Genomic DNA, 26,583 nt, shown 5'->3' with positions numbered 1-26,583 from the left:
GAGACAGGGTTTCCATGTTGGCCAGGCTGGTCTCGAACTCCTGACCCCAAGTGATCTGTCTGCCTCGGCCTCCCAAAGTGCTGGGATTACAGGCGTGAGTCACCGTGCCCGGCCTAGCCTAACATTTTCAAACCGACGTTTTCAGTTGAGAGAATTGCTATCTGTTTGAATAAATTACTTGGAAAGACGGATGACAAGTCAGCATCCCATCCTTGTATAATTGCATGTGCAATTATGTGCAGCATTGCTGATGGTGTGGTTGGATGTGATACGCATGAAGGCGTAGTGAGGTGGTCAGAAAACTCAATCATTCGAGTATCCGTTTCCCTTTGATTCCAAACGACTGGCCATCGAAACAGTGGGTGGTATGGTAGCAGAGGTCTCTCATACACATTCCTGCAGAGACGTAGAGAATGGAAGAGCTACTCTAAAGCAAAGTTTATTTTCTCACTTATTTTATCAAAAAACCTTATTGAGTACCTACTGTATGCACACATTTGTTGTCTGTGCTGTTCCTTCATCAGAATTCATTCCTCCTTCCTAAAAGCCTCATTTCCCCTCCCTTCCCACAGCCCCAGCAGATACCCACGGTCCTTAGGTTACTGAAAAAATTTAGATCTTTCCCTCATCAAACCCAAGTCCTATATCTCCTTCCTGGGAGGCCCTGCTAAAGTGGAGTTTTATTTGTAATAACCTTTTTATCATAAAAAATAAACTTCAAGATGGAAAAAATATTTTAGAGAAAAAGATTATATCATGAGCATTTCCTCATGATATATGGCATACTTGTAAACATTTTAGTGGGTGGGTATTATTTTATTGTAGGCTTCAATTTCTTAACACTTACCCAATTGTTGAATATTTAAAATATTTTTCCCTATTATAAATAATGCCAAAATGGACATCTCTGTTCTTCCAACTTGGTTCATAATTTAGATTTATTTTCTTAGGGTAGAATTACTAAGTCATTGTTTATGAACATGTGTTAAGGTCCTTAATATAAATTGCCCAGTCTCTTTTCAGAGCATCTGTTGCAACTTATAGTTTCATTAAGTATCCACGTAGTGCTCCTATTATGGCACCCTTACCCTCATTGAGCACTAAAATCTTTCAGAATCTTCACTGATTTTTTTTTTAATTTTCATTTTTCATTTTTGAGACGGAGTCTTCCTCTGTTGCCCAGGTTGGAGTGCAGTGACACGATCTCGGCTCACTGCAATCTCCGCCTCCCGGGTTCGAGAGATTCTCCTGCCTCAGCCTCCCAAGTAGCTGGGATAACAGGTGCCCGCCACTACGCCCAGCTAATTTTTTTGTATTTTTAGTAGAGACTGGGTTTCACCATGTTGGCCAGGCTGGTCTTGAACTCCTGACCTCGTGATACGCCCACCTTGGCCTCCCAAAGTGCTGGGATTACAGGCATGAGCCACCGCGCTCGGCCATTTTTCTTATTACTAGTGAGATTGGATATTTTTCACATACTTATTAGACATTTTTTAGTTTCTCTTTCATGAATTATCTGTTTATGTTCTTTACTCAGACTTCTATTGGGTTTTTTGTGTTTTTCTTATTATTCACATGTATGAACTTAGTGAATTAAGAAGGTTGACCGTTTGTCTTTAATATTTATTCATTGTGTTTAGGCTAAAAATCCCTCCAAGAATATTATTTGTAATCATATTATCACTTAGAGAAGATAACTTGTTTTTTTTTTCAGTGAGATGAGCTTATATCATTTTATATAGGAGATGGTTTTCAATGTTTAAAAATTAACAATACATTTCTTAAAGCTAAGTACAGAAAACATCTATTCCAGAAGATTTTATACAACAAGGAAGAGTATATAAATTGCAAGAGACCTTGGTACTACCAGTCAATACTTCTGTATTGATATAGCCATTGTGTTCTTACTGCACTTAATTCGATAGCTCCTCTGGGGTGCTTGTTACAAATATATGAGATCTACGCCCAGACTAAGCACCTGAAACAGGTAATGAGCTGCTTTGGAATGTACTGGATTCCAGTTGAAATTCTAGTAATCCCTCATTCCCATACTTCAGTTTTCCTTACCTCTAGAGCCCCTGAACAGTAGCTCATACGTTCTCTTTTTCCTTTTAGACAATTCCTCCTCACTTCAGGAAGATGAAGAAGTAGAAATGGAGGCCATCAGCTGGCAGGCCAGCAGTCCGGCCATGAATGGGCACCCTGCCCCTCCAATGACCTCTGCTCGTTTTCCCAGCTGGGTCACCTTTGATGACAATGAAGTCAGCTGCCCTTTAGCACCAATCACCTCTCCTCTGAAGCCAAATACTCCACTAAGTGCATCTGTGATCCCAGATGTACCTTATAATTCAATGGGATCATTTAAGAAGAGGGACCGTCCCAAGAGCACTTTGATGAACTTCTCCAAAGTTCAGAAGCTGGACATTTCCTCTTTAAACCGCACGCCTTCTGTAGCTGAGGCTCCACCTTGGAGGGCAACCAACCCTTTCCTGAATGAGACTCTGCAGGATGTACAGCCCTCCCCTATCAACCCTTTCAGTGCTTTCTTTGAGGAACAGGAGAGGCGCTCCCAAAACAGTTCCATTTCCAGTACCACGGGCAAAAGCCAAAGAGATTCCCTCATTGTCATCTACCAGGATGCCATCAGTTTTGATGATTCAAGCAAAACCCAGTCACACTCTGATGCTGTTGAAAAACTCAAACAACTCCAAATTGATGACCCTGATCACTTTGGCAGTGCAACTCTACCTGATGATGACCCGATAGCCTGGATTGAACTAGATGCTCACCCGCCTGGATCAGCACGGTCCCAGCCCCGTGACGGGTGGCCAATGATGTTGAGGATCCCTGAGAAGAAAAACATCATGTCCTCCAGGCACTGGGGACCGATCTACGTCAAACTGACAGATGCTGGTTACCTGCAGCTGTATTATGAGCAGGGCCTAGAAAAACCATTCCGTGAGTTCAAGCTGGAGATCTGTCACGAGATTTCAGAACCCCGGCTTCAAAACTATGATGAGAATGGCAGAATCCACAGCTTGCGGATAGACCGTGTCACCTATAAGGAGAAGAAGAAATACCAGCCCAAACCTGCTGTGGCTCACACAGCAGAGAGGGAACAGGTGATTAAGCTGGGCACCACCAATTACGATGACTTCCTGAGTTTCATCCATGCAGTTCAGGACCGTCTCATGGATCTGCCAGTGTTGTCAATGGATTTGAGCACAGTTGGCCTGAACTACCTTGAAGAGGAGATTACAGTGGATGTCAGAGATGAATTCTCTGGCACTGTGAGCAAAGGAGACAACCAGATTCTCCAGCACCATGTCTTGACGCGGATCCACATCCTGAGTTTCCTGTCTGGGCTCGCAGAGTGCCGCCTGGGCCTCAATGACGTCCTCGTCAAAGGGAATGAAATAGTTTTGAGGCAGGACATCATGCCCACCACCACCACAAAGTGGATCAAGCTCCATGAGTGCCGTTTCCACGGGTGTGTGGATGAGGATGTATTCCACAACTCGCGGGTCATTCTGTTCAACCCTTTGGATGCGTGCCGGTTTGAGCTAATGCGGTTCAGGACAGTGTTTGCTGAGAAGACCTTGCCTTTCACACTCAGGACAGCCGCAAGCGTCAATGGGGCAGAGGTGGAGGTGCAGAGCTGGCTGAGGATGTCAACTGGCTTCTCCTCCAATCGTGACCCCCTCACTCAGGTTCCCTGTGAGAATGTGATGATCCGTTACCCTGTGCCCAGTGAGTGGGTGAAAAACTTCCGCAGGGAAAGTGTCCTGGGGGAAAAGTCTTTGAAAGCCAAAGTGAACCGGGGGGCAAGTTTTGGCTCCACTAGTGTTTCTGGCTCTGAGCCTGTCATGAGAGTAACTCTGGGAACTGCCAAGTATGAGCATGCCTTCAACTCCATTGTGTGGAGGATAAACCGACTGCCCGACAAAAACTCAGGTGGGTGGTGGTTCCTCTTCTGTGAAAACAAACATACAGTTGTAAAAAAGCTGAGATCAAAGTTCCACATCCTGTATGAAGTGCTTATTTTTACTGTGTGATGGGAGTGGTGATGGAGGGGGAGTGGGACCAGAAAAGTAAAAATAATTGAGCAAGGTAAGTAATGCGTATAGTGTCCCAGTTCACTCTGTCTTTTCACCCCCTCATTATCACACATCTTCCCTAAAACTAGGGATTATTCTTCTCAGCTGAGCTGCTAAGCAGCTTTTCAGGACAGCTTCTGAATTTATATTCTTTGGGGACTCATTAACGTGTTAGCTGTGGTGCTGGAAGTGATTCATTTCTAGACGGCTTCTGAAGAGACATCTTTCTCACACTGCCCTCGATGTAGGTAAAAGGGCCAGTTTATGGCCAGTCATGGACAATACACTGAGAGGTTAATTTTATGACTCCAGCTACCCTGTGCAAGGCCTGTCAGTCATCATATCTCAAGTTCAGAGTTTGGCTCTGGGACTGGGGGATGGGAAAGAAAAGTGGCCTTCAATCAGACTGAAGATCCAGCTAGGACATGAATTTCTAAAAGGGCCAGAATTCTAGCAGACAAAATATAAAGAAAAGAATGTTTTATTTAGACAAACAAACAAACAAAAAATGCTTACCAGCCCTAGCTAGGCTGCTCACGGCTATCAGGGATGCTTTTGTGCTTGAGTGAGTGCAGAAGGCAATTACTTCCCCTGTAGGTCCAGTGAGATTTAGTGAAATGACAAAATGAGGGAGCAGTCAAACCAGCACTAACACATATATTTCTTAGAGTATGTCTGGGTGACCCCAATGGTAGGCAGCAAGCCCATGATCTTGTAAGCCTTTAAACCCCTTCTTTTCTTGTTTAGAATACATTTTGCCCATCTGTTAACAAAAGTGGATATGCTAGCTGAGCAAAAAGAATAAGGTTTGGAAAAACTCTTGATTCAAATGGCTTTCTCTTATGTGGCTATCCTTTCTTCCATTCTCACTATAAATCCTAGCAGTGTGTTCAGAGTCTTCCTCTCCCGCTCTGAGTGTGAAGTGGCAGTATTATTATATCCTAAGTGTAAAGCAATGTGATGGCAGACGGCAATATGATCTGGCCAGCTCCCCAGGCAATCCAGGGAATGGACACACACCAGGGCGTTCTGTATCAGACACTGGGTGTAGCTGTGCAAACTGAAGAGACAATTGGACCTCTGTGTTTGAGGCTGGATTTCTAAACTGACAGAATTTTTAAAACCAAGTGTTCCTCTCTGTGCCTGCTTATTCATTTCCCCTGAACTCAGCACTGTCTTCTGCTGGCGGCAGCACTGTAACTTCTACCTTATCCACGGGGCCCCTCTGACCTGACAGAGGAAGAGAGAAGACCCTGACCTCTCCTCTGACACGGAAGCCCTTGGAAAGAGACAACCATGGAATTACCGGATTTTCAAGCTGGAAGGGACCTTGGGGATAACTCAGGTTATTTATAGATGAGAAAATTAAGGTCGGGAAGGTGATGTGACGCATCTAGAGAGTCATGCAGTCACATCCAGGGTCCTTTTCTCAATCTGTCACTGGTGTCTCCTGATAGATGGAGCCAAATAGACACAAATATTGAAATCATTTCCACCAGAAGAACAGATATTTGCAGTTTTTCCAGTGAGTACAAACGTATCTATTTGTTTCAAAGGGATTTCTCCCAAACATTTAAAAGTACTGCATGAAGGTTTTTTTTTTATTATTATTATTATAAGTAACAAAGACTTACTGGCTACCTTAAGCAACAAAACAAATTATTGGATGGGATAGCTCAGAGACCTGAGGAAAAGACTGATCCAGAAGACTTTAGAAAGACAGCAGTAGAGTAGCTCTGGTCATAGAGACTAATGGATATCTCCTCAGCGTGTAGCCTTAGGACAGATCATCACAGACTATTTTTTGTTTTTTGTTTGTTTGTTTTGTTTTGTTTTAAATGAAGTCTCACCGTGTCACCCAGGCTGGAGTGCAGTGGTGCGATCTTGACTCACTGCAACTTCCACCTTCTGGGTTCAAGCGATTCTCCTGCATCAGCCTCCTGAGTAGCTAAATTTTTGTATTTTTAGTAGAGGCAGGGTTTCACCATATTAGCCAGGCTGGTCTTGAACTCCTGACCTCAGGTGATCTGCCTGCCTCCTACTCCCAAAGTGCTGGGATTACAGACCTGAGGCACCGCCCCCGGCCCTATTTTTTTGTTCTTTTGCAGCTTGGCTCAAGAGACTAGGGGAGAGGAGTGTGTTTTGACTGACGTGACCACCAAGACAACATGTAGCCCTGGGGAAGATTATTTCCCAAAAGGAGAGAAAGAAAAAGACTGCTATCAGAAAAGAGGGAGGATGGATACAGGACAGGGAAAAAGCACAACCAGGCCTTCAGCAAACACTCTCCTTAATGATTCCCAGTGGAGAGTGTTCTGTTGGCTCGAGGGCAAGTAAACGCAGCTTATATGCTGTTTTACGTATCTGTTTCCAGATTGCTGGAACCTCGTTTGTGGAAGATTTTTGAAATATAGCACAGCATAAGGGTATCTGTCGATACAGTTTCTTACTTAAATCCTCACAGCCTTGCCCCATTACTGCTTTTGCTGTCATGGTTATATAACAATATTTTCAATAGTGAAACCCCAAAAAGAGGCTTCTTATACTTCTCTGGTCAATGGTATGTTTTCCATACCCGTTCGGGAAATGGACAGCACCTTTTTTGGAAACTTGCGGTGTATAGGATCTGAATTCCAGGCAGAATGGAAGTTGTCACCCACTGCTGGTATTCAGTGTGCCCAGCTCCTGCCCTCCTTGGCAGTGTTCATCCGGGAACCCAGAGAATTGATGGTTATCTTTTAGTAATAGCCCTTTCCTGGGCTCGTCTGTCTAGGTGTTCAGACAGCCCTGGGAAGATGCTTTGTACAGGTTATTTTTTGTAATCCTTAACCTTCTTTAGGGAAGCTGGGGTGCAGCTGAAGTCAAAGGCCCGGCTGGCTGGAAGCCTACCTCTCCTCACACATTCCTGCCTGCCGTGGCCCTGCATTCCCCCGCCCCAGTGGGCAGGGCAGTCAAAGCCCAGGCAACAGAGGCCAGCAGGTCATCACCCTTGTGTTGCTGGCATCCCTAGCCTATAGCCACAGCAGGCTTGTCCCATTCCCAGCCACCAAGAGACTAAGCAGCCACCTTTGAATTCCAACGTGACTCCCGACGGCGGGGCCCAGCCCAGCCTGGCCCAGCCCAGCCACATACGTGGGCAGCTCCCCTCTCTGAGCTCTCCAAGGACCCCGCCCACCCTCATCCCAACAGTTTTTCTTTCTTTGTTTTTTTGTTTGAGATGGAGTCTCTGTCACCCAGCCTGGAGTGCAGTGGCACGATCTCGGCTCACTGCAAGCTCCGCCTCCCAGGTTCACTCCATTCTCCTGCCTCAGCCTCCCTTGTAGCTGGGACTACAGGGACCCGCCACCACGCGTGGCTAATTTTTTTGTATTTTTAGTAGAGACGGGGTTTCACCATCTTAGCCAGGATGGTCTCGACCTCCTGACCTTGTGATCCGCCTGCCTCAGCCTCCCAAAGTGCCGGGAGTTTTTCTTCATCTTAGAAGGCACCAACATAAGTCCTGCTGCTTCCACAGATCATCGCCAGGAAATGAAACATTCTGTCCTGCATATGTGGCTTTCTTTGCAGGAACCCCCCGTTCTCATTAGACCTGGTAGAGGGAAAACAGTCCCAATATGATCATCCTTGTATGGGAAATTTTAAACATCTGAATTTTTTGTTGAATTTTCTCAACCTCATCAAGGACAATGACAGCATGTGTGGACTTATTTAATGCATTACTATGAATTAAACCACAATAGCTTTCAAAATTGAACTTCCTTAACTGTCCACCACCCTTACCCATCTGAGAGCTGATGCTAGGATTCTAGGAAAGAATGCTGCTTTCAGAATTTGCTGTGAATACACTTTGGTGGAGTAAAAGGAGGGAATCAGTTGGGTAGAAAGGAAAGATTTCTCCATATTCCAACAATGTGCAAAATAAGTGTAATTAGATTAAAAGAGTTGTCCAAGTTGCTATTAAATTAAGAGATGCTTCTGTATACTTGGTTGTGATCTAATTTCACAGCAATATATTGAGAAGAATTTAGGACATAGTTTGAAGGCAGAGTCATCTCTGAATCTTATTTCCAGCTCTACCACTTAATGGCTGTGTGACCTCGGGCAATTTACTTAACCCTCTCAGAGAAACCTAATTTTTCTCATCTATAAAATAGGGTTATTAATATCTAGTTCATTCAGAATGAAATGAGATAATGCTTTTAAGGGCTTAGCGCAGTATCTGGCCTGTAATAAAATGTCCCATAAATGATAGCTGTATCATTGCATCGGTGGCACACAATTTAAAAACATTGAATGGATTCATTTTCAAGTAATTTAATTTTTACTGTTATATGTATCTTACTTAAATTCATTTCCTAAAATTAGTGCACATTTTTCAATTTTCCAAAGCTTTACTCTTTAGAAATAACCACTGAAATATGTTATGTCTGTGAAACAGAGCAAAACAAATACTTCACTATCTAATGTTTTCCTTGGAGAGCGGGTGTGTATGTCCTCACTCTCTGAGATTGAAAAGTCCTGGCCAGACCAATAAAGAACATTGGAATTGTTTGTTTGTGGAAACTGGGATAACTAAGGGGCTGTTTCAGTTACATAATTAAGGCAAGGCCATTTCATGTTGTTTATCTATAGCTAGTTGCAATATGGGGGTTCTTACAGCTCAATCCCCCTCTACCCCTGTCACCCTGCAAACTTGGTCTTGTGTTTTGGGGACCATGAGGTTATGACTCAGACAAAGTGGTTAAGAACACTCTGGGGTCAGACTGCTAGGTTCAGTTTTTTTTTGTTTTTTTTTTGAGACAGAGTTTCGCTCTGTCCCCCTGGCTGGAGTGCAGTGGCACAATCTCAGCTCACTGCAAGCTCTGCCTCCCGGGTTCATGCCATTCTCCTGCCTCAGCCTCCTGAGTAGCTGGGACTACAGGCACCTGCCACCACGCCCGCCTAATTTTTTGTATTTTTAGTAGAGACGGGGTTTCACCTTGTTAGCCAGGATGGTCTCAATCTCCTGACCTCGTGATCCGCCCACCTCGGCCTCCTGCTAGGTTCAGTTTTTAGCTTTGCCACTTTCTAGCTGTGACTGTGGGTAGCTCATTTTACCTCCCTAAGCCTTACCTTCCTCAACTATAAAACGAAGGTAACATTCTGACCTCAAAGGATCCTAATGAAGACTCAAAGAGAGAATCTGTGTAAAGGATTTAACATTGAGGCCAGGCGCGGTGGTTCATGCCTGTATTCCCAGCACTTTGGGAGGCCCAGGCGGGAGGATCACAAGGTCAGGAGATCAAGACCATCATGGCTAACATGGTAAAACCCCGTCTCTACTAAAAATACAAAAAATTAGCTGGGCATGGTGGCAGGTGCCCGTAGTCCCAGCTACTCGGGAGGCTGAAGCAGGAGAATGGCGTGAACCCAGGAGGCGGAGGTTGCAGATGAGCCAAGATTGCGCCACTGCACTCCAGCCTGGGTGACAGAGTGAGACTCCGTCTCCAAAAAAAAAAAAGATTTAACATTGAACGAGTCATAGGGTGCTTCAATGCTTCCTATATGGCAGATGAATGACAGTGGTGTTTTCAGTGGTTATGGTCATAGAACTAAGCTCTGACTCTTTTTCCTCAAAAATCTCAATAACAATTCTCGAGTGAAAATCAAACCCGAAGTTTGCCATCACGAGTATAGTGGAATTACCCATAGATGTATAGAATTAAGGAGCAGCAAGGGACTGTGCCTGGCATTGTCCAGTCCACCATGTTGTACTGTTTCCTCGTACCCTAATCTCCCCACTTTACAGAGGAGGAATTGAGGCCTGGAGACTATAAAGGACTTGAGGGCAGGAGCTCTGCTGCTTGGTAGGGGAGCTGGAAGTCCAACCCAGGTGTTCTGCTGGTTGGTGTTTTGCCCAGTGTTCCATATGCCTCACTAATACCTGTGTGCTATTTATAAAGTCTGTCATTTACATATATCATTCACGCACAAAAGCATGCCAAAAGCATTTTGAAACTATGAAATGCTATTAAGAAAATCAGTTCATTCGTCAAAGAAAAGCAATGATTTGCTCCAGGAAGCTGTCATTGATATTTTATTAGGTGCCAAGTACTGATCCCTTCTATTCCATTCTTTACATCCTTACCCCTTATTTCTTAGTGTTTGGGCTGTGTTCACATCTCACTCTCACCCGAGCAGGCAGAATGGCCCCTGTTTCTCAGGCCTTGGGTTTTATTGCTGGGATACCAGGCTGCTAGAATCCGATGGAGTTATATCAAGGGGCTGAGGCACACAGAGCGTGAATTCTGCTGAGCCGGGCGGATCCTATTGCTCAACACTGGACCCGCTGAAAGCCTGCCAGGTGCTGAGCCCACAGGCCTCCTTTATTACTGAAGTGGCTCCTTTGGCTGCTCCTTCCACTTTCTCCCCAAATAATCTGATCTCTCGATTGTCTTTCTTTCATAGCTTCCGGTCACCCACACTGTTTCTTTTGCCACCTTGAACTCGGCTCTGACCGGGAAGTGCCTTCCAGATTTGCCAATCGTGTGAATGTCGAGTTCAGCATGCCCACAACTTCTGCCTCCAAAGCCAGCGTGAGATCTATCTCCGTGGAAGACAAGACTGATGTCAGGAAGTGGGTCAATTATTCTGCACACTACAGCTACCAGGTAGCCTTGGGAAGCATCTGGCTAATGCTTCCAAGTCCATTTGTTCACCCCACTACCCTCCCTCTCTTATTCCTTTAGCCATGCTTCCTGTGTGCTCGCCTCGTAACCTCTTACTGCCTTAGAGGAAGTTCCGCCTACATAGCTGTGGATGCGTCTGCTCTGATTTAAATGCATCATCTGGCTAGTGGATGAGAGAAAGGTTGGAAAAAAATAAAGAGGCTCATCAAAGAGAATATAATGTCTTTCTGTCATTATGAGCAATGACAACAAAAAGAATAATGGGGGCCGGGCACAGTGGCTCACACCTGTAATCCCAGCACTTTGGGAAGTGGAGGTGGGCCGATTACTTGAGTTCAGGAGTTCAAGACCAGCCTGGCCAACATGTAAAAGTAAAAAGTACAAAAATTAGCCGGGCATGGTGGTATGTGCGTGTAGTCCAGCTACTCAGGAGGCTGAGGAGGGAGGATCACTTGAGTCAGAGAGGTTGAGGCTGCAGTGAGCCGTGATTGCACCACTGTACTCCAACCCGAGTGACAGAGCCAGACTGTGTCTCAAAAAAAGAAAAAGGATAATGGGGTAAAGTTATTATTCATTTGCAATATAATTGATGTTACCGAGTAGTGAGCTTGGAAGTAGAGGAGAGAAAGCGCTATCCCAAAGCATATGTTTCAGTTAGAGTTGATGAAGTGGACCTGAACGAAGTTAGGACACGTATGACCGGGGTACTGGGCTGTAACAGGACAAAACTCAAAAGCCAAGCAAACGTTTATAATAGTAACAGGATCAGGGCTGTGGAAGGAATCAAGAAACTTAGAGTTTTCTGACATAAACAGAAAGCGATACATTCCTGGGGAGTTAGAAATTCAATAGGAGATTAAATGCCAATGATTGGAAAGGGAGTTTGTTAAAGAAGGATTTTGCAAAGTCGTTTTCTATTTATAATAATATCCTTGGATTTATATGGTGATTTATTGTTCCTCTAAATGTTTCCTTAGTTGTGTGGGCTAAAATATTTAACTACCAAAAGGAACAAACACTCCATCTTGTGGCGAGGAAAAAAATAGCACTTCCCTCAAACCTGACTCTTGAGTGTTGAATCATTACCCTGTATGTAGGTCAAGCATCATAAATATCCAACGTGGTGCTGAGAGGAGCAACTTGAACCCTGAACTCGAAGAACTCCTTGCCTGAGCTGTCAAAGATTTCCGTTGAGATGTATTACTTTCAAAGATTAATCTATTAATTTATTGATAATTACAGCGACAGTATGTTGCAGAAGATATGGTAGAACTGTAAACACTCCAGTATTTATCAGTTTGGAGGTTTTCTAAAGAGAGAAAGTATTGGAGGTGGCCAGGTGCTGTGGCTCATACCTGTAATCCCAGACCTTTGGGAGGCCAAGGCCAGTGGATCATTTGAGGTCAGGAATTCAAGACCAGCCTGGCCAACATGGTGAAACCCTGTGTCCACTAAAAATTCAAAAATTAGCCAGGCGTGGTGGTGCGTGCCTGTAATCTTAGCTACTCTAGAGGCTGAGGCAAGAGAATCACTTGAGCCTGGGAAGTGGAGGTTGTGGGTGAGCTGTGAGCCAAGATTGCACCGCTGCACTCTAGTCTGGGTAACAGAATGAGACCCTGTCTCAAAAAACAAACAAACAAACAAAAACAAGTATTGAGGGGGTGCAAACAGTCAATTACAAAGGAATTAATTCATTTGATAAATCTTTGTCGATTGCCCGCTGTATTCCTACATTACTGCATAAAATATTGAACAAGATCCTGCCTGTCTTGTGGAGCCCATGGTATAGTAGAGCCAGACAGGTGTGCAAGGTACAGTGGAGATATTCACAGGGAGAAGTACCTGATTCTACGCAGTAAGTCAAAAATAGCTTCACAGAAGGGGTGACCTTTGACCAAATGTACAAGGCAAAGAATAAGAATTTTCCTGGTGGACCATGAGGGAAAGGGAATTACAGACCAATCAAAGAACATGTACAAAGAGAGAGACATGATATACTCAGGGCCAGTAGCTCCAATGTGGCTAAAGCCCAAAATGTTAGCAAAATTACAAGAAATCTCAAAGCACCTATGGAGTTTTGGTTTATTTATTTATTTGCATGCTTTTCTCTTCTTTTTGATCTTTATCTCCAACTTCTATTCTTGGCAGGTGGAAATTGAGCAAAAAAGGAGTTTGAAGCCGGACTTTGAAGGAGATGAAATGGACAATCCCAAGGAGTGTGGAGTGCAGTGACAAAGCCTTGCGGGAAGGAATCCTAATCCCAGGGTCATAATAGGGTGTCTTCCTGAGTAGCTGAAGTTTCAGTCAATACCTGCTGTGGCCACTCCATGTTGGGAACAGTGTACCAGATCTTCCTGTTTGCAGTTACTTGTATGTTACCAGGAAACCATGAGAATGGTGGCTTTTGGAGAGGCTCTTGGGTTCTGGTCATGCCTAAAGCACGTGGTTCACCTGACTGTTGGAGCTTACTGTATAATTAAGCCTCCTTGTCTTGTCTCTGCTTATCTCACAGCACTGGTATGTGGTTTGTTGTGACTGTTACAGTCAGGAAAAGAACCTCCCACATCAGTGTTAGCACGATTCCCTTCTGATGTTCATCTGTCACTCGCGTAAGTTTCCGGAAAAGGCAGTCTTGAGAAGTTAATTAAGAATCCATCTCTTTCACTCCGTCTAGAAAAGGCTCAGAAAAGGTACAAAACAAATTTCCTCTTTGGGTCTTACTAGACCTTTTTGAGGTGTCTCCATTCTTTAAATGTTGAGTTTCCAAGACATTTCCCTTCTGGCTCTAGACTGTTTAGACTGGAACACTTTTTCCATCTCTCTAAGGTTTCAGTCACAGGATTTGCTATCCTGAGTCACAATAGACAATGGAAAAAGGCACAATAGGAGACTTTTTAATTCGTGAATGGACCCACATTCTGCAAAATGGCTGTTGAGGGGAAGCCAAAATTAAGCTTAGTTTTCTTCACTCTGGAGAAAAGAGACATTAAATGTAAGATGATGTTCAGTTCAAGAGGTAGATTTAATCTCAGCGAATTCCCAAATTCACACTGAAAAATACAGTCCATTTCTGATTCCTGAAACAAATATCTATAATACCTCAGGCATTTGTAAGGGGTGTTTGGGAGTTCTTTTTATACCTCATGACCAATAAACAGTTGCATGTCCCTTTAACCCAGACTTTATAGGAAATTTAAGCTGCAAAGATAATTTTTAAAGCTGTTTTAAAATTAAGCTTGAATGAGCTTTCCCCCAAAATTCAGAGTTTGATAATCACAGTATTGTAATGGATTGAAAAGGCATCTCTAGGATAGAGACAGGGAAAAGCCATATTTTTCTAATGTTGGGAACATTATATCCTGATTCCAAGAGTCAGAACACTCACTCCATCTTCCTTTTCTTCATCTGTTTCTGGGACACTTAATCTTTTCCTTCATCCATTCCTACTCACCTCTTCTTGTTTGTATCTTGGTGTTTTCTCCCATGAAGAATAGAGTAGGGGGACAGAAAGCACACTTTGTCAGATTTGTAGATGATGTAGAAATGAACAATATCTCCAGTTTTTGGCTGATGGATTCAAGATTAATGTATTCAATGAACAATCATTGGATTCTAAATATGTATTGACACTGGGATATAGAAATAGTTACAGTATTATGAAATATCTGAACTAAGACTGAAAGTAAAAGAATGATTGAATAGGCATTAATGAGAAACCCTATATTCCGGGTTTTTTAAATGCAAAGTACAGAGTGGAGTGTGTATTTATGGATGTGTGTGGTGTTGATGGGAATAGTGTTAGGAAGACCTGGTTTCACAGTACTTTATAGAGAAATATTTCCTTACAGAAATGGAGGTTCAGTGTTGACTCAGAAATACATCATGGCTATTCAGAAAACTAATGTGTTCAGCTGGTATTAATAAAAGCCTTGCATGCTTTCATTAACCCTCCCTCTAGTCCATATCTAAATGGAGGGTTGACTTCAATTATGGGTATCATATTTTAAGACAGACATTAATAAGTTGATTGTGTCCACAGGCAGGTGACCAGGGTTGTAAAGGGTCTGATGATACACGAACAAAGGGATAGCTTCCCTGAAGGAACAGAAGGTATAGCTGGAAAGGGAGTGCAGACAAGGAGGGAATGATATAATAGCTGCCTCGAAATTTCTGTTGAGCTATAAAAAGGAAGAGGAATTAGACTTATTCTGTGTAGCTTCAAAGGGCAAAAATAAGAACAAAGAGGAACTTCACAGATGACAAATGTTTGCTTCAATATAAGGAAGAATTTTCTAATAAGAGTTGTTCTAAAGAGGAATAGACTCAAGTTAGCAAAATTTTCTGTTCCTGTGAATGCCCAATGGTTAAAATAACCACCTATCCCACGTGCTGTGAAAGGCAATCTTACATTGGATTTGCTCTATATGTCTACCAAGATTCCTTCTAAATATAGGTTTAGTCTCAATAGTAATAAGACTCTCTAACTTCATTTGTCTTTTTCTTCAGAAGTGGTTTTTCATGCTCTTTGAAATACAGTGGAGTTCCTTTGAGGTTTTTATCAAGGGATTTCAAAGCGTATCTCTTCCCCTGTTGTACTAAAGGCTTTTGAGATTGATTCCTCATAGAACATCTAAATGGACTGGAGAGTTGGCAAGGGAAATGAAGCTCATCCCAGCACCTTCCTTAGTCACTAAGGCTTAGCACTCCGTCAGGATCTCTGCCTCATCTGCTAGCATCACATGTGGATTGCTTGTTGGAACTTATTTTCCCCCGCCATGGTAAATTCTCATTTCCGGTGTACATGCACCTGGACTTTTTTTTTTTTTACCAAGAGTTGGGAAAAATCCTTCTATGTTATCTATATTCTGCAAGCAAATTATTATTATTATTATTATTATTATTATTAAGACAGAGTTTTGCTCTTGTTGCCCAGGCTGGAGTGCAATGGTGCAATCTTGGTTCATTGCAACCTCTGCCTCCCGAGTTCAGGCAATTCTTCTGCCTCAGCCTCCTGAGAGTAGCTGGGATTACAGGCGCCCATCACCATGCACCACTAATTTTTGTATTTTTAGTAGAGACAGGGTTTCACCATGTTGGCCAGGCTGCTCTCAAATGCCTGACCTCAGGTGATAAGCCTGCCTCAGTCTCCCAAAGCTCTGGGATTACAGGTGTGAGCCACCATACCGGACCCATAAATTGTTATTAATTTTTAAAAACCTAACATCTTAATTTCATCAAATTTGTTTTCCCTCCACTGTTTTTAGGAAACTGATTATGGGTAGCATTTAGGGGCTTGGGGATTATAATACTATATATTTTTAGATGTAAGGAGTGTTTTACTAGTTTTAAATAACTTCTATAGAAAACACAAGTGGGCTATGTAATAGCCTACATAGAAAACAGTTGGGCAAATTACCAGTGGATGTGCAGATTCTACTTTTGCCACCCTGAACCTGGACTTTTATTTTCCTTTTGTGGTCACAATCTTTATCAATAATGTGAAAATAGTAAAAATGAATTCATTTTACCAGTATATAGTATTACTCTTAGAACATAAATTCGATATCACATGGTATCAAGAGCTGTGCTTTCTTTTGAGTCTAGGGCCTGCTTTTTGACTTTATAGCAAAAAGATAAGAAATGTACTCATTTTGACATGTCAGACAAGACAACGTGAGGCACTTTGTGGGGATACCATTAGATCCCCCTTGCCTGCTCTTGCAGACATAGTACTAGTTATTCCTTATCAAAAGTTTGCGTTTCATTCATATTAAATATTATCTGGACAGTTTCATTTTTTTCTATTTGGCTCTTCCCTTAGGACTGTGCCTTCTTGCATTATTGGCAGGGTTCATAATCCTTGAGAACACTGTTTGATTTAAAATATTTTTTATTTGAAATGAGACTGATTTCTATTCAAATCCAGTAGCTGGGAGTAAGAGGTTATTTCCCTAGAAACTTATGTTTCTGAGAAATGGGATCCATGAAAGCAAGGAATGTATATAATTTTTTGTGTTTCCAACACCTAGCACAAAGCTTGGAATATAATAGGGTGCAGCCACCTTAAATGCTTGCCGATAGGGCAAACGTATCCTCATGAAATAAAGGAAAATGAGTATGGATTCAATAAGAATACTGACCCTGAGACTCTAAGGCTACTTAACCCTTATCATCAGCTACTCATAATAAAGCCAGCAAGCATGCTTTTATTTCCTGAAGGACTTAAATATTTTCCTTTCCTTTTATTCCTGCCTCCAGAGTCGAGTAATAAAACCTGTCAGCACTTAGGCACTTAATATGCTGCTGAATTTGAACTACAATGTACCTCATTCACATTGAAAAACATTTTTGTGCCCAAAAGCATAGTAGCATAGATGCTGTCCATAGTCACGGTGATTGATTGCTTTGTTCCTGCAAGTCAAACAGATCTATGAGCCTGGGCCTTGCCCATTTCAATGGTCAGTAGGAAAAGAAAGCATTTGATAAGAGTGCACAACCAGTCTTCAAGCACTAGGTCTTTGTTCTTCCAGCATTAACCACTGACCGTTACTGTGCATTTATTTTGTCACCACAGTGAGACGGAGGTCTGAGATAGTAAGGTTGAAATTTGTGAGATAAAATCATGATTTCAGAGGTGATATATATTTCACCATAAGTTTAGTGGTGGGAAAACAGAGTGAGCTGAAGTTTTTTCTTAAAAGCCTTGGGAATATTAAATTGGTTTAAGTAGGAAGCACTACCATCCAGCCTACTTATAGAAATTCTCCCAGTTGGAATGACAACTGTAACTCTTCTAAAAACGAGGATTATATGTTAATTCCAGCATATCTAGACCTTAGTCAAGGATGTCCAATCTTTTGGCTTCCCTGGGCCACATAGGAAGAAGAATTGTCTTGGTTGGGCCACACATAAAATACACTAACACTAACAACAGCTGATGAGCTTTCAAAGCATGCCTAGTGTTTTTTTTCTTTTGAGACGGAGTCTCACTCTGTCACCCAGGCTAGAGTGTAGTGGCACAATATTGGCTCACTGCAACCTCCGCCTCCCGGATTCAAGTGATTCTCCTGCCTCAACCTCCCGAGTAGCTGGGACTACAGGCATGTACCACCACGCCTGGCTAATTTTTATATTTTTAGTAGAGATGGGATTTCACCATGTTGGCCAGCTGGTCTTGAACTCCTGACCTCAGGTGATCCACCCACCTCAGCCTTCCAGAGGGCTAAGATAACAGGCATGAGCTGCCGTGCCTGGCCAAAATAGCATGTTTTAAGAAAGTTTATGAATTTGTCATGGGCCACATTCAAAACCGTCATGGGCCAAGGGGTGGACAAGCTAGCCTTAGGTCATGTCCAGAATGCAATTTAACAGGAGTTAAATTTCAACAAAACTAACAAAAAATTAAATCCACAAAAAATATCATTTGGTAAATGCATTGTCCACACACTTTACTACCAAGTCCTATTCAAACCATGACAATTCTTTACATAAAATGAGAGCATTCTCACCAAGTTCCTAAAGATGATTTCTAAACATTACCAACGTCTAAGTGCTAATTCCCCACAAATCACCATTTCTTATCTTTTTTAAATGAGACTGGCTTTAGATATCATGACTCATATTTATGTGTTTAAGGAATTAAAGGAGAAGGAGATGTATAAGGCAACCACAAATGTAGAAAGCAAATGTACATATTAGTAATATTCTCCCATGTATTAACTAAAACAAGAATGTGAGATTTTTACATTTCTTCTAGTGTGCCTTAGCAAATCTGCTGGAGAAAGTCTAGTTGCTTTAAGAATTGAAAAAAAAAATGTCTCTCTCAACTTGGCAATTCTAAGCCTGTAAAGGCAGAAACTATCCATAGTAATGAGTTTGGTAGTGCCTGGAGAAAGGCACTACCAAACTCATTGTTACATCATTACATCATTGGATCATTACATCATTGGATCATTACATCATTGGATGTAACAAAAGCTATTAAGAGAACAGACTAAAAAAAGAATTTCAATATGAAAAAGTAAAATCTAGAGAGATGACAAATCAGCATTGGGTACCAAGCCTCAAAATACTTGAACTAGAAGCCATCTCTTAAAAGTAAGAAGCCCTAGGAAAAAATAAAGATTGCATAGTAAAAAGGGATAGACGCCAGGATTAATTCAAGTCAACAAATATTTATCAAGTGTCTACTCTGGTCAGGTGCTGTGTTAGCAGCCAGCTTCCCTAAAGGGAGGAAAGGCTAGATATGAGGACATTGAGGATTGTTTATATAAAGTCACTCACAGGCATGCCATAATGGATTTATTAAGGGGAAATTGGGGTTTCTGTGAATCTTTAAAGGACATAGCCATGGAGACAATCACTATGTTAAGTAAGTTGCTGTTTTCCCAATTGGGCTTCAGTTACCTGAGACAAAAAAGTAAGGAAGTTGGATTAATTGTTTCTTCAAGTCCTTTCCAGCTCTAAAGTTATGGGTTATTTTACAAAATATCCGTTGGTGCCACCTTTCATGACTATTCCTATGTTTATAAGAACCAAGAAATTTAAATTTTGAAGGTTGGAAAACTCAGCTGGTCCATCTTTTTCTTTTTCACATTTTTTTTTTTTAATAATTTCCCCAGACAACAGAAACAGACAACCTTCCAAATCCTCTATTTTGCAGTTGTCTTCCACACACAGATTTAAAAAGAGGATGAAAGAGGGTGGTGAAGATCAGGTGGAATGCGTCTTTGGAAGTTCCACCGGCATCATGCATCAGAACAATGGTGTGAGCATGAAGAGGCACAGACAGGTCTCCAAAATGGATGTTAGGATTTGGGTGCTACTTGACACAGAAGTAGGTCTAACCCTCCAGGTTCTGGGGATGCTAGGATAATCAATGAGGTATATATATATATGTCATTTTGTATAAAATGTTGTGAAAATTGAAGGAAGACACTCAGTAAACATCCTGAGACTATTTGTAAGTTATGGCAAAACCAGATGAGAGAAAAGGGACAGTCCCCTCCTCATCCTCATTGTCTCTTAGTAACATCAAATTGTAGTTAAAAAAAAAAATTAACTATGTACAAGCTACAAAATAGCATCTCTTTTGTGGTATGTTTGAGTGTATAATTTTAGTTTCTTTTCTGGTTGTCCTTGTGGTAGTCAGATGTGTTGGACTGATTCCAGCTGGACAGAGTAAGGAATTCCAGCATCCTCTTCCTGTTTGCTTGTGTTCTCCCACAGATCAAACCCTCAGTTCTAGTTCGGGATGCCATCTAGCCCCACACTGTGACTGAAGCCTCAAGCACTGTTGCGCCTCCTTGTGCTTTGGATCAGCAACCCCAGTGGTGTTCTACCAGAGCAGTTCAGGGAAAGCATATGTACAGTCAGGTCCCAACAGCAAACTGTTGGATGTGAAAGTTCTAAAGTATAGGGGTGAAGGAAGAGAAGGATATGAACTCCTCTGACCTTAAGCCAGCATTCATTTAACTTTTATATCTACTTGCCAAGAGAACCTGGAGAAAACTACCATATTCAAGAGATTAATCAAAATCAGTGGTCTAGCCAGGTGGTGACAGAGAAGCACCATTCCTCACCCTCCATTCTTGTAATGTCTGTAATAAATTTCAATGTGTCAGGATGAATGAACCCAAGATCCAGTGAATGATTCAGCTGATCCAAGCTTTGCATTTTCCATCACTCATCATCCATCCTCATTCAGTGTAACCTCTTGCACTATTGTGGCTAATTTTATGTAAAACCAGTTTTTTTTTTTCATATGTGCCTATGTAATAAAGTCTACACACTGGCTATCTCTGCAGAGGTGAGGTTTTGTTTTTAGTTGTTCTACTGATTATGTCCTTTTTCGAGCTATGAAAATGAATTATTAATAAATTTTTGAACAAAGTGTCACTATGCCAGATTTAATGAGGTCAGACATATGAAGAGTAATGCTTATTAATATAAGGCCTGTCACCCAGCTTATATGGTTAGTGATCATAAACTGACAAATTAACAAATGACCTGTTTAATTATCCTATTTAAATTTATCATAGATATAATTTAGTCAATTAAAGATAGGTTGGCTGGACCCCGTGGCTCATGCCTGTAATCCCAGCACTTTGGGAGGCTGAAGTGGGTGGATTACGAGATCAAGAGATCGAGACCATCCTGGCCAACATGGTGAAACCCCATCTCTACTAAAAATACAAAATTAGCTGGGCGTGGTAGTGCATACCTGTAATCCCAGCTACTCGGGTGGTTGAGGCAGGAGAATTGCTTGAACCTGGGAGGCGGAGGTTGCAGTGAGCCAAGATCATGCCACTGCACTCCAGCCTGGGCAACAAGAGCGAAATCCCATCTCAAAAAAAAAAAAAAAAAAAAAAGTTTATTTGCATTCCAATTTTGTGCCTGATTCTGAGAAAACAAATAAAAATGGTTACAATCCTTAAGGTTTTCTTGGAGATACGTACATAAACATATAAGTGAGAAATATAAATGAGCACATAATCAAATAATAAGTTTGCATTATGTTCCTGACATATTGTCAGTGCTTAACAAATACTTGTTCAATTGATTGATGAATCCAGATTACTAATGTCAACATAACTTGCATGGGAAAAAATCAGTATGGACTAAAACACTTGGGAAATTTTCACAGGAAAGATGGCCGTCAGCTGAGACCTGGAGGTGGGGTAAAATTTGGCTCAGCCATGAGAAGGGAATGTAGGGTAGGGAAAAAAAGAGTAAAAGTGGTATGTTGGGCTAGCAGGAGATCAGATTGACCTGGGTGAAGGATTCATGAACATCCAGAGATAAAACTGATGGTTAAGCCAAGCTATGGTAGGGATGTATCCAGCCTGAGGTGGAACTCAATCTACTAAATGCAATGAAGCAATTTTTGAATCTTGGCAGTAAAGCATTATTCTAGAAAAACTAGTCTGTCAATACCATGCTGAGCATTTTGGACTTTAGGAAAAGATTAAAGGCAAGGAAAATAATTTATAGCTTTTTTGGAGTAAACAAGGCAAAAAATAAAGCTTTGTGTTTTATTTAGCTCAAAGCAACCGGAATCATTTTATTGTAAAATACAATCATGTACAAGGGAGAACTCAGACCAGGTCAGTGGCCTCCTGCTTTCAAGAGATCTCTGTCATTAGCAGAACACGGAGAATAGTCTAGCCTAGTCAGTACCAGATCACATAATATCAGGTACACAAAAGAGATACTAGCCAAATAAGAGCATAATATTAAGTTGGATATTCTGGAGACTATTCTCCTTCCCACTATTCTTCTATCCTTACCTGTCCAGAGTCCCCTTGAACAAGTTGTGAGAACTAATTACCTAGGTTCCCCATTGTCACAAGGCTTTGGTCTTCTAGGGTCCCCTTTTCCTTTAATATCCCAGGATAATAACTATCTGAGTAGCTGCTTGAAGCCAGGCATGCACCCCAGTGTTCCTCAGGATTTGGGTAGGGCAAGTTGAGGGCCAGAGGAAGTAAAGAGGAGAGTTTAAATGTCCCCAGTGTTATTTGTCCCTTCTCTTTCCAAACTCCTCTCATCTCCTCCTTGATTTCCTCCAACTATCACCTCTCTCTTCCTTGATCTGGGGCAGATTTCGCTCTTCCCCAGATTTAATCATATTAGCTAACATTTACATAACGCATACACTCCGGGGCAGCCACTGGCACTAAGTATTTAAGGCATATTATTTAATAAAGGTAGCTCCCTCTCCATTCTGCAAGGCACTAATAATTCAAGGCTGTGGGTATAACAGATACTTACTGAAGATTAGCAATCACTGATGAAAATCTACAGCACAAAAATAAGAACGAATTTTAAACTGATTATCATGGTTTGCACCAATTGCTGACGGCCACACCCAACGCGAGCCTCGCGGATCTTTGGGCAGCACGTTTGCTCCTCCTCTGCTCCAGGATGATCGGCCAGAAGACCCAGAGACCCTCTACTTCTTCTCCTAAGCCTCACCAGGGAGCGACATTCCCATAGCCCCAAGCCAGGCATGCGGCCCTCACCACTAAGCCGGGCACAGTTGTTCCACATCCAGACAATTAAGGCTGCGGCGCTACTCAGGCTCGCGGCCCACACCAGGCCTGTGGTCTTTGGTGAGAGCTGGAAGAAACACCTCAAAGGAGAGTTCGGAAAACTGTATTCTATAAAACGAATGGGATTTGTTGCAGAAGAAAGACAACATTACACTGTTTATCCTCCCCAACACTAAGTCTTCACCTGGACCCAGATACGTGACATAGGAGGTGTTAAGGTTGTCATCCTGGGATAGGACCCATATCACAGACCCCATCAAGCCCACAACGCTGCTTTAGTGTCCAAAGACCTGTGCGACCTCTGCCTAGTTTGGAAAACATTTATGAAGAGCTGCCTACAGACAGATGGTTTGGATCATCCTGGCCATGCAGATTTATCTGGGTGGGCCAAAAAAGGTGTTCTATTCACTGTCTTCACTGTGCAGACCCATCAAGCCAATTCTCCTAAGAGAGGCTGGGAGCATTTGCCAATGCAGTTGTGTCCTGGCTAAATCCGAACTAAATGGCCTTGTCTTCTTGCTGCGGGCTCTGATACTCAGGAGGAGGGCAGTGCCATTGATAGGAGGTGGCACCGTGTACTGCAGGTGGCTTCTCTCTTCCGGTTGTTGGTGTATAGAGAGTTCTTTGGATGCAGACACTTATTCCAGGACCAATGAGCTGCTGCCGAAGTCCAACAAGAAGTTCACAGACTAGAAGGAGCTGTGATCCTCAACTAAGGGGTGGTCTGTCTCCACTGGTGGTTTTTGAGAAGCTGCTGTTAAAGTATTTGTCATTTACGAAGTCGAATTGAACATTTCTGAATTAACCCGTAAGTACTTTGCATAAGGGGGCAAAGCTTCCATTAAAGCAGCCATGAAGCAGGCTGCCCAGGAATGGCAGCTTCAGCCAGCCAGACACAGCAAAGGCGCCTCTTTGACCAAATGTCTTTCTCTGCAACATGGCTTCAGCCCAAAATACGCAAACTTCTCAGGAGACAGGTGAGGTCAAATATTCACTTGGCTCTCTTTACCACCTTTAGTTTTATGTTTAAGCGGGGAGATTGCACTTGTCGGTACAGCCCTAGTATTGTACCTGCTGCTACTAGGTTTTGCCTGGTTAGACTTCCAGTTACAAGGTGTTGGGGTGCTTTTGCTTAGAAAGGAACCCTTTTCAATGGCCAGGCACGGTGGCTCACGCCTGTAATCACAGGACTTCGGGAGGCAGAGGCGGGTGGGTCACGAGGTCAGGAGATCGAGACCATCCTGGCTAACATAGTGAAACCCCATCTCTACTAAAAAAAAAAAAAAAAATGTAGCCAGGCAAGGTGGCGGGCACCTGTAGTCCCAACTACTCAGGAGGCTGAGGCAGGAGAATGGCGTGAACCCGGGAGGCGGAGCTTGCAGTGAGCCGAGATGGCGCCACTGCACTCCAGCCTGGGTGACAGAGCGAGACTCCATCTCAAAAAAAAGAAAGAAAGAAAGGAACTCTTTCCCCAGCCTGGCTGGCATTCCAGTCCCAGCCCGGCACACTGCCCACTTACTTGATCATTCAAGGAGCCCTCAGGTCCTCCATAAAGGAAGCATGAGGATGTTCTGCAGGTTTCCAGAAATCTAGCCCAGAAATTGGTGCTCAATTTCCTAATTGCAGGGGAGGTGAAGTTTCCTAAGGAAAAGTCTGTGGTATGAGCCTTAACAGATAGGGGCTGAGAAAAGTGACCTGGGTCTTGTTATTCTTCGGTTGTTTTATGGAATAAGCAGTGGAATTTGAACAAGGAAGAGGAGAAAAGGGATTTTTCTTAAATGTGGGGGTGAGCTTCTCCTAGAGTAATCTTGAGTTGGAGTTTTTAAGGAAGCACGAACTGCCAAATGCTGTTTTTTGTGGACTGCAATCACTTTGGGATATTTTTCCGGCAACACTGGAAAGTTTTAGTTTTTTTAAAAAAATACGCAAATATGTACATATTTTCACAATTTGTTTTTTATCTTGTTTTATTTTTTTGAGACAGAGTCTCTCTCTGTGGCCCAGGTTGGAGTGCAGTGGTGTGATCTCGGCTCACTGCAACCTCTGCCTCCCAGGTTCAAGCAATTCTCCTGCCTCAGCCTCCCAAGTAGCTGAGATTACAGGTGCACACTACCATGCCCGGCTAATTTTTTGTATTTTTAGTAGAGACAGGGTTTCACCATGTTGGCCAGGCTGGTCTTGAACCCCTGACCTCGGGTGATCCGTCCACCTCGGCCTCCCAAAGTACTGGGATTATAGGTGTGAGCCACTGCGCCTCACCTCAGGTAGTTCTTTATGGCATTGTGAGAACATACTAATAAACAGAGCAACTTTCATTAAGGAAGACTCCGTTAGTCTACTTTATGGGCAATTTATGTTACTTTCAATAGTGTTAACTTTAGAATTTAATCCCCATTAAAGAGATTTCCAGAAGAGTTTTCAGTTTTCCTCTGGCAGTTAAAGAGACAATGATCTGGAACTTGAGGAGTTAGCCCATTTACTCAGGCTAGGGCCAAGGGAGAAAGATGTTTGAAAGGGATTTCCTCTGTAAGGTATGGTCAATGAACTTTAGGAGGAGGAATGGGGCTGGGCATGGTGGCTTGCGTCTGTAGTCCCAGTACTTTGGGAGGCCAAGGTGGGAGGATTGCTTGAGCCCAGCAGTTTGAGACCAGCCTGGGAACATAGTGAGATCCCCATCTCTACCATAATAAAAATTAAAATTAGCCAGGTGCCATCTGTAGTCCCATCTCCTGGGGAGTCTGAGGTAGCAGGGTTACTTGAGCCCAGGTCAAGGCTGAAGTGAGCTGTGGTCATGCCACTTCACTGCATCCTGGGTGACAGAGCAAGACTCTGTCTTGAAAACATTTTTAGAAATAGTGGATCGCTTGAGGCCAGGAGTTCAAGACCAGCCTGGCCAACATGGTGAAACCCCATCTCTACTAAAAATACAAAAATTAGCTGGGTGTGGTGGCACATGCCTGTAATCCTAGCTACTCAGGAGGCTGAGGCACAAGAATCACTTGAACCCAGGAGGCAGAGATTGCAGTTAGCCGAGATCATACCACTGCACTCCAGCCTGGGTGAGAGTGAGACTCTGTGTCAAAAAATAGAACCACCTGAGACTGGGTAATTTACAAAGAAAAAAGGTTTAATTAACTCGCAGTTCAGCAGACTGTATGGAAGCATGGCTGGGAGGCCTCAGGAAACTTATAATTATGGCAGAAGGCAAAGAGGAAGCAAGCATGTCTTAGCATGGTAGAGCAGGAGAGAGCACTAAGCGGGAAGTGCTACACGCTTTGAAACAAGCAAATCTTGTGATAACTCACTCACTATCATGAGAACAGCAAGGGGAAAATACCCCCACCATGATCCAATCACCTCCCATGAGGCCCCTCCTCCAACACTGAAGATCATAATTCAACATGAGATTTGGGTGGGGACACAAGAGCCAAACCTTATCACTCTATGGCCCTCAATTAATTTTTCAGTTTCTTCCTTGATATTGACAGAGTCATCACCAACCAAGATCCCAGCCACCTGAACAATGTGTTCCAGTTCTTGGTTAGTGTGGGGAAGTGAGTAAAATGACTCCCACAATTATTCTGAGTTTTACCAACATGAATTGACTGTTTCTGAGTTGACATCATCCTTTACAGACCCACTGAGTGGAATGGCAGACCAAATAACTTGATTGGAGGTAAAATAAGTCTCCATTATATGCCACCTTTATTATGCAAAGTAATTTTTAGTTCATTCCATCTTATCCTGTCATGGACCCATTGAAGAATT

General features: G+C 42.7%; 1 protein-coding gene, 1 long non-coding RNA gene and 1 pseudogene across 2 annotated transcripts in view; 2 read left to right on the top strand and 1 right to left on the bottom strand.

Moving 5' to 3' along the window:
* The window catches only part of STON2 (stonin 2), a 177,136-nt gene extending 156,480 nt beyond the window's left edge, over positions 1 to 20,656 (top strand). The window contains exons 6-8 of the mRNA XM_025391514.1: positions 2,116 to 3,954; positions 10,545 to 10,747; positions 19,387 to 20,656. Coding sequence (XP_025247299.1) covers positions 2,116 to 3,954; positions 10,545 to 10,747; positions 19,387 to 19,461 — 2,117 coding nt within the window. The 3' untranslated portion in view covers positions 19,462 to 20,656. The remainder of the gene's footprint in view (positions 1 to 2,115; positions 3,955 to 10,544; positions 10,748 to 19,386) is intronic.
* Positions 17,737 to 19,414, bottom strand: LOC112628571. The gene is made up of 2 exons (XR_003120447.1): positions 18,723 to 19,414; positions 17,737 to 18,663 (listed from the first exon to the last, which is right to left on the bottom strand). It is a non-coding gene; the product is annotated as an uncharacterized LOC112628571 (long non-coding RNA).
* Positions 19,487 to 23,520, top strand: LOC112628416 (annotated as a pseudogene).
* Positions 23,521 to 26,583: the final 3,063 nt, after the last annotated feature.

Source organism: Theropithecus gelada, chromosome 7b, assembly GCF_003255815.1.
Source record: "Theropithecus gelada isolate Dixy chromosome 7b, Tgel_1.0, whole genome shotgun sequence".
Taxonomy (NCBI): domain Eukaryota; kingdom Metazoa; phylum Chordata; class Mammalia; order Primates; family Cercopithecidae; genus Theropithecus; species Theropithecus gelada.
Note: the sequence above shows the minus strand (reverse complement) of the source record. Positions and strands in the feature narration are given on the sequence as shown.